A 17771-nucleotide genomic window follows, 5' to 3' on the forward strand; every position below is an offset into this window, starting at 1 on the left:
TTCCACTGCCCATTCTCTCTCTCCCCTAGCCTTTACTAGACACTTCACACAAACGGACTCAAACAATATGTGATCTTTTTGTGGCTGGCTTCTTTCGTCTAGCATCGTGTTTCTCAGGTTCATCCATGTTATAGCAGGTACCAGTACTGTATTAATTTTTTATCGCCAAATAGTATTCCATTGCTGGATATACCACGCTTAAAAAAAAAAAAACAAAACAACATTCGTGAGTTGACAAACATGTGAGGCTTCTCCACTTCTTGGCCATTACAAATAACTCTGCTACCAATATCTGTATAAAGGTTTTGGGGCCATGTATGTTTCTATTTCTCCTGGACACACATCTGAGTATGGCATTGGCAGGTCAGATAGTAATTTCGTGTTAATGCCAAACTTCTTCCCAGAGTTGTACCATTTTCCGCTCCCGACAGCAATGGACGAGGTTACAGTTATTCCACATTCTTGTCAACGCTCATTACTGTCTTTTTTTATTTTAATCACCCGAGTGAGTATGAAGTGGTTATCTCGTGGTTTTCGTTTGAATTTTCCTAACGACTAATGGTGGTGACAATCTTTTCATGGGCTTATCGGCCATTTGTACCTCCTCTTTGAAGAAGCGTCTATTAAAATCCTTTGTTGATTTAGGGGCGCCTGGGTGGCGCAGTCGGTTAAGTGTCCGACTTCAGCCAGGTCACGATCTTGCGGTCTGTGAGTTCGAGCCCCGCGTCGGGCTCTGGGCCGATGGCTTGGAGCCTGGAGCCTGTTTCCGATTCTGTGTCTCCCTCTCTCTCTGCCCCTCCCCCGCTCATGCTCTGTCTCTCTCTGTCCCAAAAATAAATAAAAAACATTGAAAAAAAAATTAAAAAAAAAATCCTTTGTTGATTTATAATCGGGTTGTATTTTTGCTCTGGTTGAGTTCTAAAGTTCTGTATATATTCTCGACATAAGTCCCATCTTTGGTATTTGCAAATATTTTCTCCCATTCTGTGGGCTGTCTTCTCACTTTCTTCATGACAATGTTTGCAGCACAAGTTTTTAATTTTGATGAAGTTCAACTTACATATGTTTTCTTTTGTCACTCTTGCTTTTGGTATCATGTATATACAAGAAAACATTACCTAACTTATCGTACTCCTATGTTATCTTGTAAGATTTTTAAATCTTATATTTTGCCCTATGATAATCCATTTTTGAGTGAATTTGTGTGTATGGTGTCAGGTCGGGTCAAACTTCATTATGTGGATACAAATATTTAATAATCCAAGCACAAGGTTTTAAAAAGACTATTCTTGGGGCGCCTGGGTGGCTCAGTCGGTTAAGCATCCGACTTCGGCTCAGGTCATGATCTCGCGGTCCGTGAGCTCGAGCCCCGCGTTGGGCTCTGTGCTGACAGCTCGGAGCCTGGAGCCTGTTTCGGATTCTGTATCTCCCTCTCTCTGACCCTCCCCCATTCATGCTCTGTCTCTCTCTGTCTCAAAAATAAATAAAGGTTAAAAAAAAATTAAAAAAAAATAAAAAGACTATTCTTTTCCCATCTTAACAATCTTAACAAGTCTTAACAATGTTGTGAAAAATCAATTGACCTGAAATGCGAAGATTTACATCTAGACTTTCAATTTTATTCCATCGATCTATGTGCCATTTTCTTGTCAGTTCCGTATTGTCTTGATGACGGTAGCTTTGTAGGAAGTTTCGAAATTGGGAATTGTGAGTCCTCTAACTTTGTTGTTTTCTCAAGGTTGTTTTGGCTATTCTTTGTCCCTTGCATTTCAGTATATGTTTTAGGAGCCACTTGACTATTTCTGCAGAAAGTCCAGCTAGAATTTTGATGAGGATCGCGTGAAGTCTGCAGATCAATTTGAGGATGTTGCTATCTTAGCAATATTAAGTCTTTTGATCCGGAAACATGGGATATTTTTTCTATTTATTTAGATCTTCCTTGATTTCATTCCACAGTGCTTTGTAGTTGGCAGTATACAGGTCTTGGGTTTCTTTTATTCCTAAGTGTTTTATTTTTTGATGCTATTGTAAATGGAGTGTTTTCTGAATTTCATTTTTTAGGTTATTCACTGCCTATGTACAGAAAAATAACTGATTTATGTATTTTGACCTTGCAATCTGCAAACTTGCTGAATTTATTAGTTCCAGTATTCTTTTGGTATATTCCTTGGGATTTTCTGTATGTAAGATCATGTCATCTGCAAATAGATAGTTTTACTTTTTCCTTTCCAAACTAGAAGACTTTTATCTATTTTTCTTGCCCAGTTTTCCTGGCCTGAACTTGTAGTATAGTGGTAAATAGAAATGGCTAGAGCAGCCATCCTTACCCTGTTCATGATCACGGGCGAAAGCATTCATTCTCTTTACTATGATGCTAGTTGTAGGTTTTTCTTAGATGCCCTTTATTAGGTTGAAGCATCTTCCTTCTGTATTAGTTTCCTAGGACTTCCAAGACAGAGTATCACAAACTGGGTGGCTTAAAATGATGAAATGTATTGTCTCACAGTTCTGGAGGATAGATCCAAACTAAGGTATCGGCAGACTATGCTCCATCTAAAACCTATAAGGAAGAATCCTTCCCTGCCTCTTTCCAGCTTCTGGGGGTGCCAGTCAATCCTTGGTATTCCTTGACTTACAGCTGCCACACTCTAATCTCTGCCTTTGTTGTCACACAGTGTTTGCTCTGTTGTCAGTGTCTTTACGTGACATTCTTCTCTCTGTGTATGCCTCTTTTCCTCCTTTTATAAAGACACCGGCCATATGTGGTTAAGAACCCAGCCTACTCTAGTATGACCTCATCTGAACTTGATCACATCTGCAATGACCCTATTTCCAAATACGGACACACTCATAAGTACCAGGGGTTGGGTCTTCCACACGTCTTTTTAAGGAGACACTATTCAACCTACAACACCTTCTGTTTCTAATTTGTTGAGTGTGTGTGTGTGTGTGTGTGTGTGTGTGTGTGCGCACGTGTGTTTTCACGAAAGGGTTTTGGACTTTGTCAAATGCGTTTTCTACAACTATTAAGATGACCAGGTGGGTTTTGCCCTTTATTCTACTGATATGATACATTACAGACAGCCCCAACTTATGATGGTTTGACTTATGACTTTTTAAAACTTTTATAATGATGTGAAAGTGACAGATACTCAGTGGAAAGCATACTTTGAATTTTCCATTTTGATCCTTTCCCAGACTAGCGACATGAAGTATGATACTCTCTCCTGACACTGGGCAGTGGCAGTGAACTGCAGCTCCCAATCAGCCACGTTATCATGAGGGGGAGCAAGCGATGCACTTCTGACCTTTCTGTACCCATATAACCGCTCTGTTTTTCACTCTCAGTACAGTAGTCGATAACTTACATGAGATATGCAACACTTTATATCATAAAATACGTATATTATAAAATACACTTTGTGTTACGTGGTTTTGCCTAACTGTTGGCTAATGCAAATGCTCTGAGCATGTTTAAGGTGGGCTAGCTAAACTGTGATGGTTGGTAGGTAAGGTGTATTGAATGCAGTTTTGGTTTATAATATTTACAACTTATGGCGGGTTTGTTGAGACGACCCCATTGTAAGTCAAGGAAAATCTGTACGTTGATTCAATTTTGTACGTTAAACTAATTTTGCATGCCTGGAATAAATTTCACTTGATTATGGTATACAGTTCTTTTAATATGGTGCTTTATTAGGTTTGAGAGTATTTTTCATAAGGCTTTTTGAGTCTCTATTCATGAGGTATATTGGTTTGTAGTTTTTTTCTGGTGATATTTTTAGCTGGGAAGTATTCCTTTCTCTTCTAATTTTTGGAAGAGCTTGGGAAAAGCTGGTATTAATTCATCTTGGGGGCACCTGAATGGCCCAGTCAGTTAAGTGCCCAACTCTTGGATTCAGTTCAGGCCCTGATCCCAGGGTTGTGGGATTGAGCCTTGCACCCAGCATGGATTCTCTCTCTCCCTCTGCCCCTCTCCCCTGCTCACGCTTTCTTTCTTTCTAAAAAAAAAAAAAAAAAAAAAAAAAAAATTAAAACAAAATAAATATTTGGTAAAGTTCACCAGTGAAGCCATCTGGTCTTGGGTCTTTTTTTGGGAAAATTTTAAAATGATCAATTCAATTTCTTTATTTGTTATAGGTGTATTCATATTTCTTATATCTTCCATTCATAACATCCTCTTATAATCCTTTTTATTTCTATACGTTTGATAGGATTGTATCCTCTTTCACTCCTACGGTGAGTAATTTGAGCCTTCTCTCTCTTCTCTCTTAGTCCAGTTAAAGGGTTGTCAAAATTGTTGATCTTTTCAATAACTAACTTTTAATTTTCTTGATTTTCCCTCAGTTTTCTTTTCTTTATTTCCTTGATTTCACTCTAATCTTTATTCCTTCCTTCCTTCTCCTTGCTTTAGGTTCAATTTTCTTTTTCTAGTTTCTTAAGGTAGAAGATTGGGTTACTTATCTTTCTTCTTTCTTTCTTCTTTTTTAAGTGAGGTATTTATAGCTATAAATTTCACTCTCAAAATTCATTAGTTGCACCTCACAAGTTTCAGTGTGTTGTGTTTTTATTTACATTCATTTCAAAGTATTTTTGCATTTCCTTACTGATTTATTTTTTGACCCATTGGTTATTTAAGAATGTACTGTATCATTTTCTCATATCGGCGTATTTCCCAAATTTGCTTTTATTAATTTTTAATTTTGTTTACTTATGGCTAGAGGACCTACATTATGTGATTATAATCCTTTTAAATGTATTGAGACTTCTTTTGTGACCTAGTGTATCATCTATCCTACAGAATGTTCCACGTGCAATTGAAAAGAATGTATACTCTGTTATTACTGAGTGGGATGTCCTACAGAAGACCGCTAGGTCTTGCTAATTCACAGGGTCTTTCTAAGTCTACTATTTCCTTGTTGATCTACTGCTCAGTCTATCCATTACTCAAAGTAGGAGACTGAAGCCTTTGTTTGTGGTGAATTGTTTATTTCTCCCCTCAATTCTGTCAGATGTACTTCCTGTATTTTTAATTATTTTCCTTCTCTCTTTTCCTTGGTGTGGATTATTGCCGTTGACCTGTCTTCAAGTTCACTGACTCTTCTGACAGCTCAACTGTGAGGTTGAGCCGCTCCAGTAAGAATTTCAATCATTACACTCTCACACTCCAGAAATACACTCTGTTGATTCCTGTTTGTAATTTGTATTCATTTATTGATATTTTCTATTTGGCAAGATGTGCATGTAGCTTTCTAGATACCCCAGGAAAATGTCAGAGCTTTTCAAGGACCTCTGGGGACATCTCATTCCCCAGATCTGCCTTTTCAGTTTTTCTCTAGACCATGATTATCTCAACTGGTATCACAGTCTCAGGCAGTTACTGTTTAAACAATGTTGCTGGTTGTTTTGGATAAACACTCTGAGGATAGGGCTTTTTCTGGGGAGTTCGCGCAAAGTCAGGCCAAGTAATGACAAGGCCTTGTGTACAGGTTTGTTCCAGGGAGCCACAAGACAAGTCAAATAGTAATAAAGCTCTGAGAATTAAAGGGGTCTTTCTGATGAAGTCCATTCCCGGTCTTTCCTCTCTGGTGGCCCTAAGGCTGCTGATTCTCAAAGCTACGATGCAGCTGGGAGAAAGCGATGGCAATGAGCCAAGTTAAAAAGCCTCAAACCCTGCTTTTCTTACTGAAGTTCAGCAGTTCATATAATGTTGCGAACCTTTGCTTAATTTCCAGAGTTCAGAGAAGGCAATTTTGACCATTTTTGCAATTTGTTGCTTTTATGGAGGAGTGAGTTTACACAGTTGGTACATTATATTTTCAAGCATGATAGAAGTTAAACTATGAAAGGGAAACAAGGCAAAACATGGTGTGATCAGAACATAATGCTATTCAAATCTTGGGGGCTCTGCATTAAATATTTATATAGTATAGCAGTACCTGGGGACACTAGCCCATTACTTCCTCTGCTCCATCAATGATGTACGAAGCACTCTGGTTGTATGCTTTGAAAACTTTAATAGCTTCCTACCTACTTTGGGAGGACAAGTACTATCAGGCTACTGATTCTTTCTCCTTAATCACGTGGAAGCTTTAGGAGAGAACAAAAGGGAATAAAGAAAATGCGTGAAACCGCGGCAGGTCCCGGCAAGGAGATTTCTGATATTTTTGCATTACAGTATCAGAAATCCCAACCTCCAACTACCAGGGTTAATCAATTTGCTGATTTAATTTTGTGCACGGCAAAAAGTAAATAAAACATGTGGAAAAAGGATTCAGCTTCCACCACTGTGCGTATCCTTATGGCAGGTTAGGATATTGTCTAACACCACCCATTACCCCCCAAATAATTAAAACTACAATGTTCTACTTCCATATTTGAAAAAGCTCTCCAGCGGTTTCTTTCCTAGCAAAATAATTGGAGACCCTCAAAGAACTACTGTATTTACTATATATAATCAGGACAACCTTTTAAAGTAGTTACGCGGGGGCGCCTGGGTGGCGCAGTCGGTGAAGCGGCCGACTTCGGCTCAGGTCACGATCTCGCGGTCCGTGAGTTCGAGCCCCGCGTCGGACTCTGGGCCGACGGCTCGGGGCCCGGAGCCTGTTTCGGATTCTGTGTCTCCCTCTCTCTCTCTGCCCCTCCCCCGTTCATGCTCTGTCTCTCCCTGTCTCAAAAATAAAATAAGCGTTAAAAAAAAATTTTAAAGTAGTTACACGATTACAGTGTATCTGTGTTTCAAGTTCCCTAAAGAACGTCTTCAAAACATCTAGTTTGCAGCCTTGGAAATGTTTATTTACTAATTTGATAAATTATTGGATTTTTTGCCTCAGATAGTTTTTATAGATATTATAGAGCCAAATCAGCTAGGCTGAAACAAGATTTCACTTCTCTATTGAATTCATGTACTCTTAGCTCAGCCAAGCACAAAACAGCTAATGCTGTCACATTTGAAAAGCTTTTATGCTGAATTTGACACAAAAGCAATCACAAAGCAGACAAAAAAGGAATTTCTCTTTCAAGAGCTGAAAGGGGAAAAAATAAATGAAAACTCTGAGCCTGGGTAAATCTCTCTTGACACTGGAAAAGAAAGCTTAAAATCACCAAGAGATAATTTTTCCAAAGAATTCATTGCCACGTTTGGACCGATCTTAATAGTTCCATGATGACCAGTGCTAGCAGTTTGAGGTGCCAATGTCACACCATCTTACTGCTTGTGAAAGTTAAATGGCAGCATCTCTTGTAGGATTCTGTTATAGCTTATTGGAAGGGAGCTTGATTAGAATGGAAATCCTGTATGATTCTCCCTGACATCTGTCTTTCCATCTCAAAAAAACATTATTGTTTTATTAGGGCCATGGAGAAGGTCAAATGAAGCCAGGTGGTTGACAAAATCAACTACTAACTCCCATTATGTTTTTTATGTTTCCAAAAAGTTACGGGATATACCGGAGAGAAATTATACGTATACCATGGGCATCTCTTAACCACCTGCTGACTACTTATTGACATGATGGGCCATCTACAGCTTGTTCTTTGGACAAATCTAGACTGTCCTGTTGCTGTCTCCTTCCAGCCACACCGTGCTTTCAAGAGGGACTTTCCCCAGATGTTATCTCAGATTTCATTCCTGTTCTGGGAAGGGGTGATTACTGTCCCCATTTTGTCTCCACTACTTTTTTTTTTTTTTAACCCAGAGGACGAGGCTGCCTGAATGTCCAATCGGTAAGGAAGTGGTTAAGGGTGGGCCTTAATGAGATATTGAAAATAATTTAAAATGATAATTATTAAACGTTATATAGAGAAATACATATAAATATTTATACAATGATACCAAGGTTGAAATCAGAATTCCAAATTTTGTCCACATTACAGGACAATTAAGATATGTAGACAATAAATGGCAGAGATTAGGGGCCAAGATGAGCAATTATGAATCATCAAAATATCAGAACGGTAGACGAATTTTTCTTTAGTTCAGGTATGGCGACGGGCTTCAATTTTCAGAGTAGAATCCTACTAGGGCTTGCCTTTGAAACTGTTGCATTGTGACAGTGAGGGCTGCTGCAAGGGAGGCTGCCTGCTTCAATCACAGCTCTCCACCTCTGTAGCCACAGCTTGATGACTGCCTCACCAGGCTCACCAGCTCGCTTCTGATCTTAGGCACAGAGACTCCCAAAGGGTTTATGGAGCAAGGAGATCCTGCTCAAATTATCCAATGCCTCTTTATGTCTATTTTCACCCTCTCTTCCTAAAAGGCGATTGTAAGTGATAAGCCAACTATTACCACTCAGTAGTGATAACATATTAGACATCAGGGCCAGATCTCCATTTTATATGCTTCCTGACGTTTAAATGTTTTTTATTGTTTATTCCTTTCTTGAGAGAGAGACACACACACAGAATGAGTGGGCGAGGGGCAGAGAGAGAGAAGGAGACACAGAATCCGAAGCAGGCTCCAGGCTCTGAGCTGTCAGCACAGAGCCCAACGTAGGGCCTGAACTCATGAACCATGAGATGACGACCTGAGCTGAGGTCAGACACTTAACCGACTGAGCCACCCGGGGAAGCCCTATGTTCTCTGACTTTTAGAAGAATTAAAAATTGTAGTTCCATTAAAAAAGGGGATATACTTTGCAATTGTCTTTTTAGCTTTTCATAGTAAAACAGAATATGAAAACCTGTTCCCTGTGTACTATTTTCATTATTTTCATTTTCTGCCTGTTGGCTTATATGATCTTATTGGTCAATTCCTAATGACAGGTGTCTCCCTTTCTGATCTTTACAGTGTCTTCTTGACTTGCCTTAGCCACATAGAAGACAATGGGCAGAAGAGAACATATGTGAGGTCATCTACAAGAGTAAGTGCTATGCATGCACATCCTAACTCTGTGATTTTGAGGAGGAGTTTCTGAACTTCTCTGGCCTTCGATTTTCTCACCTGTAAATAGGGAACAATAGTATATTTAACTAATTAATTAATTTATTTTTAATGTTTTATTTATTTTTAAGACAGAGAGACAGACAGAGCATGAGTGGGGATGGGACAGAGAGAGAGAGGGAGACACAGAATCCGAAGCAGGCTCCAGGCTCTGAGCGGTCAGCACAGAGCCCAACGCGGGGCTTGAACTCACAAACCGCGAGATCGTGACCAGAGCCGAAGTCGGACGCTCAACCGACTGAGCCACCCGGGTGTCCCAATATATATATATATATATATATATATATATATATATATATATATATATATAAAATATATATATATATATAAAAATATATATATATATTTAAATATATATATATATAAATATATATATATAAATATAAAAATATATATAAATATATATAAATATATATATAAATGTATATATATAAATATATATAAATATATATAAATGTATATATATAAATATATAAATATATATATAAATGTATATATATATATTTATATAATTTAATTCCTGAACATATAACACAAACAAAAACATCAGTTTCTATAGATGACGGCTGAGCCATTTTTATCATGACATTTTAGAAAGACAATTCAAAAGCAAAATTTTTATTTTAAAAGTATGACAAGGAGAGCGATTATAACACCATCTTGTCTTTGTTTTAGGTATTTAAAACACATTACTTATTTTGACGATGAGATTGTTTTCTTTTATCCTTTCATATTCTCTTTTGCAACTCTTTTCATCTCTTATTTTTAAGCCCCTTGCTTTTCTAAGAGCTATAAAACCCTAATCACTCTTGCCATCACTTTAAGATTCTTGTAGGTTTTAAGATTTCTCATGTGCCAACTTGCAGAGTCTTCTTGTCCTTATCAAATTTATCACTATATGCCTGTCATCTCTTCTTCCCCTCTTCCAACTCAAGGGTCCAGTCCAAACTCTTTTCCCTTGTTAATTCCTCTCCACCAGTTAACCACTCTGTTTCAAGATCTGCTAGATTCGTAGAATCCTCAATTTTTGGAGAGGAAAAGCAAATCGCATAGCATACCGAATACCTTATGGGTAAGACCACAGCCTTCAAGAGCAGCTACGTGAATTCTGTATTTCCCATAGTCAAACCAAGAATTGGGAACGTCATCATTAGAAATTCCTACATCTTCTATGTTCACCCCAAGGAGAAAATCTTAGTGGCCACATGTACCTACCACGTGAAAGAAATAATTGCTTCCAACAGAGCTAATGATAAGCCTCTAAAATCCTATGGGCCTTTCTAACATTCTTGTCATGTAAACAAAAATCTTGTCCTCATAGCAGCTCAGGTCCTTTGGAGAAGTAGCTACGGCAGAGTCTGGCTAAAAACTCACTAGCTCACTTTTCCCATTTACTCTTCCTGATGTTAAATTGGGAGCATGTTGTGCTCAATGGGATGTGGGTGGAAGTGATGATGTACATAATCTCCAGGCCTGTCCATAGAACCCCCTGGGTAAACTGGCCACGTTTTCTCTCACTCTCCTGCAGTGACCTGGGGCAGCCATGAGTTCAAGCTGACAGTTTCACAAAATTGGAAAAGCCTGGATTCCTCAAGTCACTATTTATGAGAGCGCTCCCAGGAAGGACTCTTCAACCTGCACTGTACTATGACACAACCAAGGAATTAATCATTATTATATTAAATTCTTGAGAAATCAGGGTTTATTTTTTAAATAAACCTAGCACAAACACATATGCTATGTAGCTCGGCACAGCCTAAACACTGACTAATTTAGAAATGGAAGCCACTTCATCCAAGAAAACCACAATGTAAGGCTCTTTTTCTCAGATGACATAGCTAATTTGTGATTCAGACAATTGTTTAGCAGAAGGCCTTTTTCCACCAGAAAAAAAAAATCTATAGAGGGTTTTAATCAAAAATTCAATCTAATCAAGTTCCCACTGTGCTACTTCTCTGCTTAGCATTTAAGGTCTTTCCCAACTGACCCATAAATATGAGGTTGGAGAGAATTAAATGCATCGAAAGCACCATGCGTGATGCTGGATAAAACATGGCCAGTAAACAAATATTATTTCCTGTCCCAGTTCTCTTTCTTGTACCCCAGAGAGCTCTAGATCATGAGATGGACAGATACATGATGGAGTTTTGGGGGGAAAGAAGAGGAAGAAGAGAAGGAAGACAAAGAAGTAGAGAGAGATTGGTCTGGAGGTCAAAGACCTGGAGGAGAAAGTGAGAGTACACCTTACCCTTGCCTTACCTCACACATCTCCTCCCTTCTCCACTCAGGGCCCTACTTAGGAAGGAGTAGACCTGTTCCTTTTTCTACGAAGGAAGTAATCCCAACCCACTGCCTTCATGCTACCACATAAGTATGGACATCAGCTATGAAGCGATCTCAAAAAAATGGTGTGCTATGAAAAGCAGCCTATGATATCCAGATTAAACAAAATTAATTGTAAGCTTGCTATCAGCCATCAATTTTCCTCTAATCTCTACCTTGACTGAAAAGTCTACTGTTCGTTTCAGCCTAAACGCAATTTTCTTTTCATACACTTACCTTAAAAATCATTCAATTTTCATCCGTATTATAATTTTATCCAGTACAACTGGTATTTTCTTTTAAGGACGTATCTGTGATACTAACCTTGGTTTCTGTGATTTTCTTTTGGATCGCATCCATTGTGTAGGGAGTCTCCTTCCATGAGTCCAGCTTGGCTCTGGCCTGCCCCAGCACCTGCTCAGCTTCTTCTTTAGCTTCCAGCCATTGTGTGGAATCCTTTAACATTTCATTCAACTGCTGCCTCCGGTTCTGAAGGTGTTCCTGTACTTCATCCCACTGACTCTGAATTCTTTCAACTGGAATACAAGGAAAAAAATGAATATATAGGAGTGAATGCAGGTCTGGAGAAGACATCTGAATTTTAACATTCAAAGATTGCCCCACTCTTTCTATTACTCATTTAAAACATTGTTCATCGTGTTACAGCTAGGATAAGGGACAATCGAATTCCTTTCTTGTTCAGCGGCAAACAGGAGGTTATCTTCCTGAAGGTGACCTAGAACATCAGTAGTGTATGTAAATATTCAGCTCTGTCTGTTCCCAATCCCCAGAGTCAAATATGAATAATCATTTAGAAAGGTACGATAGCAGAACGCCTGAATTGCCTTGCCCTTAGCACTTCAGAGCCCAACAACCTGACTTCTGACACTGGCATTGGAAATTGATTCCTTAAAGGCTTTGCGGGGCCCCAAAGAATTTGTTTTGCCATCTGAGTGGCCGGCCAGATCTACCGGGGAGTTGATGGTTCCCGTCGCCCCACCTCCCAGGAGCAGCCTGTAAGGAAGAAGCAATGGTAGGTATTGGGGCATGAATATTTGAGTCCCATTCATACCAGGGTATGTAACTGGGGAGCATGTGTTTTACAAGGGTTCCAGAGTTTTCCTAGTGGGATAAAGCTCCAGTGACCCAAAGAAGGAACCTGCTTGATAACGCGCCATCTTTTATTGACTTGCCTACCTGCCTTACTGGCTGTTTCCCTCAACTCCCAAATAAACCACGCACTCTCAAAACCTTTTCCTGGGGTCTTCTTCTGAGGCAACCCAAGAGCAGATAGGCATCCTGGAAATGTAACAATATCTAAGGATACATGCTGATTATATTTTGTAAGACAGCCTTATCCTGAGGCAATCGTTTTGGTATCGTTGTGAGCCCAAGATGGAGATGCCCTATTAATTCTTCTCTGAAGTACTTGATTTTAATATATTAAAAACAAACATACCACATCGTCTTTTTCTTTTAAGGACCACATTATCTTTTCTTGAAGCTCATTTCATAAAATACAAACAATGCCCTAGAAAATAAGTAACAAAACCACTCCCAACTTTATCCCATGAGGAAAACCTGACAAATATTCTAGATGTTTCCTTAAGTCTCGATGAATACCATACATAGGCGGTTACCAAATTCTCTCATACAGAACTCCTTCCCACTCTTTACATATTCCCACTGCAAAGCTCTGTCATTTTGCACCTACATACCTGCAAAAGACCGTATGGCCCCACTGCTTCGAGTCTGTTTTGTAACACAACTTCTACACTACAGAGAGAGAAGTAACTAATATAAATATGATCACCCCAATCCCTCATTTAAACCCTTCAATGCCTCCCTACTGTCCTCTGAAATATCTTAGCTTGACATACATGTTCCTCTGTGATCTGGCCTGGGTAATCTAGGAGATTTATTTACAAAGGAACAAATTACAACATAATCAGCGTATACGAAAGTCACCAAAAATAATACAGGAAATTGGACCTTGCGGCATTGGAGCTGTTGGCTACATCTGGGACCAACAATTCAGGGGAGGGACAAGTGTCCAGAAGCTGGGAATCATCAGGAGAAACCACCTTGAGAGGCGCGGTAATCTTTTCTCAAGGGACACTGCCAGCCTGACGCAACTTCCCTGGAAGGAACCAGGAGAATAAATACCCTGATCTCACTTTGCCCTCGCTCTCTTCGCTTTTCCTAACAGGTCTCCCGAGTGGGTAAACCAACCGGAAGGCAGAGAGCATGGGAGCCCAATGGTGACACAGATCTGCCCCTCAGAGTAGAGACCACAGGAGAGAAGGGCAAGGGGGGTTATGGATAGAGATAAAACGTACACAGAACAGTACTGTAAAATTGCGCTTCACGACGTTAAGTTTAGACCTTCTTCGTTAACCCTGTTGTTGGCTCCATTAAGTTAGGAGAACTCAGGAGTTAAAGAAGTGCTTGAGATTTTCTGTAAAGAAGCATCAGAACTAGACAGAACCTACAAGACTAGTGATTGTGACATGAAATCAAGAATCTGGGACCTGGAGTAGGCAAAACCAAGTAAGTGGCCTTCATTATGCATGATTGGGTTTTTAAAAAATTTTTTTTAACATTTTATTTATTTTTGAGACAGGGAGAGACAGAGCATGAACAGGGGAGGGTCAGAGAGCGGGAGACACAGAATCTGAAACAGGCTCCAGGCACTGAGCTGTCAGCACAGAGCCCGACGCGGGGCTCAAACTCACAGACCGTGAGATCGTGACCTGAGCCGAAGTCGGCCACTTAACCGACTGAGCCACCCAGGCGCCCCTACGCATGATTGTTTTTATTGGGTTTGTTTCTGTTTGCGTGTGTAACATGTGAACCTCTGTTTTAAATGTCAGTCTCTCTCTCTAATCTTTGAGCCCCATTCTGTTTTGTGTGTTTGTTTCATCGCTGTTGTTGCCCCACAAGGTAGTGCGGTACCTATCATAGTTGAGATTTACAGTTATTATTTATTTATTTGTAACAGGCTTTAAGTAATCTCTATACCCAACGTGGGGCTCAAACTCACAACCTCGAGATCACAAGTTGCATGGTCCCCTGACTGAGTCAGCCAGGTGCCCTGAGATTTATAATTATTAAGTAGTCTTCTATTTAATCTTTAGTTTGCAAAATTACTAGTATAAATGCTCTTATAAGAAAGCTGTGGAAAATATAAATAAATACGTCTTAACATGTTCTGAAATATTTCTCCATCAATCATAGAAATAACTGATATTCCAATTACGAACCAATTTTTCCACTTATCATAGCAGGTTATTTTATTATGCATACTTGGCACCTTTTTTTCTTAGCCCATTTTTATATACTATATGTATTTGAAAATAATAAAATTGGCTTTCCTTAAAAAGTCTCTGATTCCAATTTGCCTTTGCATTAATCAGCCTTGATTAGTGACATTTTATTACGCTAGCAAAACTGTAAATGCCTCGTATTTTTGATATAAACATGGTAAGCCATTTGCAATCAGGCCAGTGAATATTTCATACATCTTAGAGTTCATTTCGGTAGGGCAGACATAATCTTTCTATTTGAATAGGCCCTCCTATGAGGAAGAAGTAAGATAGTTCTTCCTATTATATGGGTACATATGTCTTCATGGAGGCAAAAGGAGGAAACTTTCATAACCCAGATCATTATTTCAATCATACCATTTGAATGTTTGTTGAGTCACAGCGATCAAAGTGCTCATCCCAAAGGGGTTGTGCGTGTGCAATGTGGCAAGATAAAATGGTTCTTTGGTGTGTGCATCCCACTAAGGGTGTGCTTTCTCACCCTCGACCTTCAACTGTATGCGATCATCAGGTAATACTTAACTAAATAAATGTACAGGCTACAGACTCACTCAACCATCCATCTATCCCTCCACGCACCCCAAACCAACAGTCTGTTCGTCTAGCCTGCCAGTCACCATTTTATTTACCATCTGCTAGACACCGGGCATTATGCTAAGTGGTGGGGAAACAAAGCAGTCAAGACAGATTCCCCGGTTTCTAGTTGGTGCCTGTTATATAAAGGTGTTGGCCACTGTCTACCCAAAGAACAAAGGATGGACGGTTCTGGGGAAAAGATAATGATCTTAGGCCTATCCATTGGGAGGTTTTAGTCACTTGGACTGAAGGTGCAATGGCACAGCTGTGTATTTTGGGAGAGAAATCCCAGATTATAAATTACCGCAGAGGAGCAGTGAAGACATCAGTGTGAATGCATTCTCATTGATACGGTAAATCGATCGAACAGAACAGAGGGTTAAAGATGAAGTCCTGGAAAATGCAGGACAGAACATAAAGACAGAACAAAGCTGAGGTAGCCAGTAAGACGAATGAATGGCTAGAGAGGTAGGGGGAATGCTTGCAAAGGGTACTGTCATAAAGACACGGGCAAGAAAGGATTTCAAAGACGCCAGAGTGGTTGACACTTTTAAATGCCGTAAACGTCACAACAGGTAATAAAAATCAGAATAATTAACATTTATCCGAATACCTCCACTGATTGAAGGACTATTTTAGGTTCTATACGAGCGTTAATTCATTTAATCAACATGATGATCCTATGAGGTAGGTATTACTGTTTATGCTGCTGGTGCTGGTGTTGCTGCCACTTCTCCTCCTTGAACGGAGGAAGAAACAGACTGCTTGAAAGGAGGGCCATAAGGTCATATCGATAGGGAGTGCAGGCGCCAGGGCTCGGAACCAGTCAGACTCCCCAAAGCCCATGCCAAAAGTATCCATTGGCTTTGATCACACAGAATTCCCTGAAGACCATACAGAAAATAATTTTAGCGGAGTGGTAGAAATCTTACTGGCAAGGACTGACAAACGCATCAGCCAATGATGAGAGCTGGAAGAGAATCACCCTTTGTGGGTGACAACTGGGAGGTGCGTTTTTCGCTGTCTCCCAGAGTTCATTCATCAGGGTTGAATGCTAGTGGCCCACAGCAATCCCTTGCTCCATCATTGGCCCAATCATTGGCTTCTTTCCCTATTTCCCGGTCCCACTCTCCTACGGGTATTTCAGGGGATCACCTTACAAGTAAGAACACTTTCACTCAAATCATTGTTTAAAGGTTATCCCTCTGGGAAAAGGTACTCTGAGAATTTTATTCATTAAAAACAAAAACAAAAACGAAAACAAAACTTAGGGCTTGCTACCTGGTACGCTTTCAGTAACTATCCGTCAAGTGAATTGTACATTCAGACTATTTTAATTATCCATGCTTCCTTTTGCTAATGATGCAAATATTCCACTTCTGAAGTTAATCTTTGCCCCGGACCTTGAGTCTTGCTTCCTTAGAAGGAATCACTGTCTCTTGACTGCATTTCAAGTTTACATAATTTGAACAATGGCTTAAGAATTATGCTCATTGTCACTTCTCATCAGGGAAATGCAAATCAAAACTACAATGAGATATCACCTCACACCTGTCAGAAAGGCTAGAATCAACAACTCAAGAAACAACAGGTGTTGGCGAGAATGTGGAGAAAAAAGAGCCCTCCTGCACCGTTAGTGGGAATCCAAACTCGGGCGGCCGCTGTGGAAAACAGGATGGAGGTTGCTCAAAAAGTTAAAACTAGAACTACCTTATGATCCAGCAGTCGCATTACTGGATATTTACCCAAAAGGCACAAAAACACTAATCCAAAGGGATATATGCACCTCTAGGTTTACAGCAGCATTATTCACAGCAACCAAGATATAAAAGCAGCCCAGGTGTCCATCAAGAGACAAATGGATAAAGAAGATGTGGTATATAGAGGCAATGGGATATTATTCAGCCATAAAAAGAATGAAATCTGGCCATTTGCAGCAACATGGATGGATCTGGAGAGTAGAGGCCTAAGTGAAATAAGTCAAAGGAAGGAAGACAAATACCATAAGATTTCACTCATATGTGGAATTTAAGGGAAAAAAAGAACAGCAAAGGGGAAAAAAAGAAGAGAGACAAAGAGACAGACTCTTAACTATAGAGAATGAACTAATGGCTACCAGAGGGGAGAGGGGGGCGGGGGAGGGGAGGGGTGAAGCGGCCGGTGGGGACTGAGGAGGGCACTTAATGCTGAGGAGCAGAGGGTGTTGTATGGAAGGGTTGAATTCATATACTATACACCCGAAACTAACATAATACTGTATGTTAAGTGAAATTAAAATAAGAACTTAAAAAAAAGAATTGCATATTTCACTCTTTATTTTCCTCTCATTCTTCATGATCTCTACTTTAAACAAACAAATATTCTCTGGGCATCCTTTCTGATTGAATGCCTCTGCATCAGCCATATTTTTTGGCATAGAACATCTTCAATATCGTATCTACTAGAACATCCTCCTCTAATAAAAAATCCTTAAATTAAAAGCTATGTTGGCGTGTGTGGGAGATTCTTGTGAGCCAAAACGAATCAATGCTGTTTCTTTCTCTGGTATCCTTAAAATAAACCAGAGATCAGACAGAATCTGTTGGCATATCTTTTCACCTCAGTCG

General features: G+C 39.7%; 1 protein-coding gene across 18 annotated transcripts in view; it reads right to left on the reverse strand.

The window, feature by feature from the left end:
• The window catches only part of DMD (dystrophin), a 2138536-nt gene that overhangs the window by 526042 nt on the left and 1594723 nt on the right, over positions 1-17771 (reverse strand). For all 18 annotated transcript variants that reach the window (XM_058713880.1, XM_058713888.1, XM_058713887.1 and 15 more), the window contains one exon: positions 11588-11799. In XM_058713880.1, coding sequence (XP_058569863.1) covers positions 11588-11799 — 212 coding nt within the window. The remainder of the gene's footprint in view (positions 1-11587; positions 11800-17771) is intronic.

This window comes from Neofelis nebulosa, chromosome X (assembly GCF_028018385.1).
Source record: "Neofelis nebulosa isolate mNeoNeb1 chromosome X, mNeoNeb1.pri, whole genome shotgun sequence".
NCBI lineage: Eukaryota > Metazoa > Chordata > Mammalia > Carnivora > Felidae > Neofelis > Neofelis nebulosa.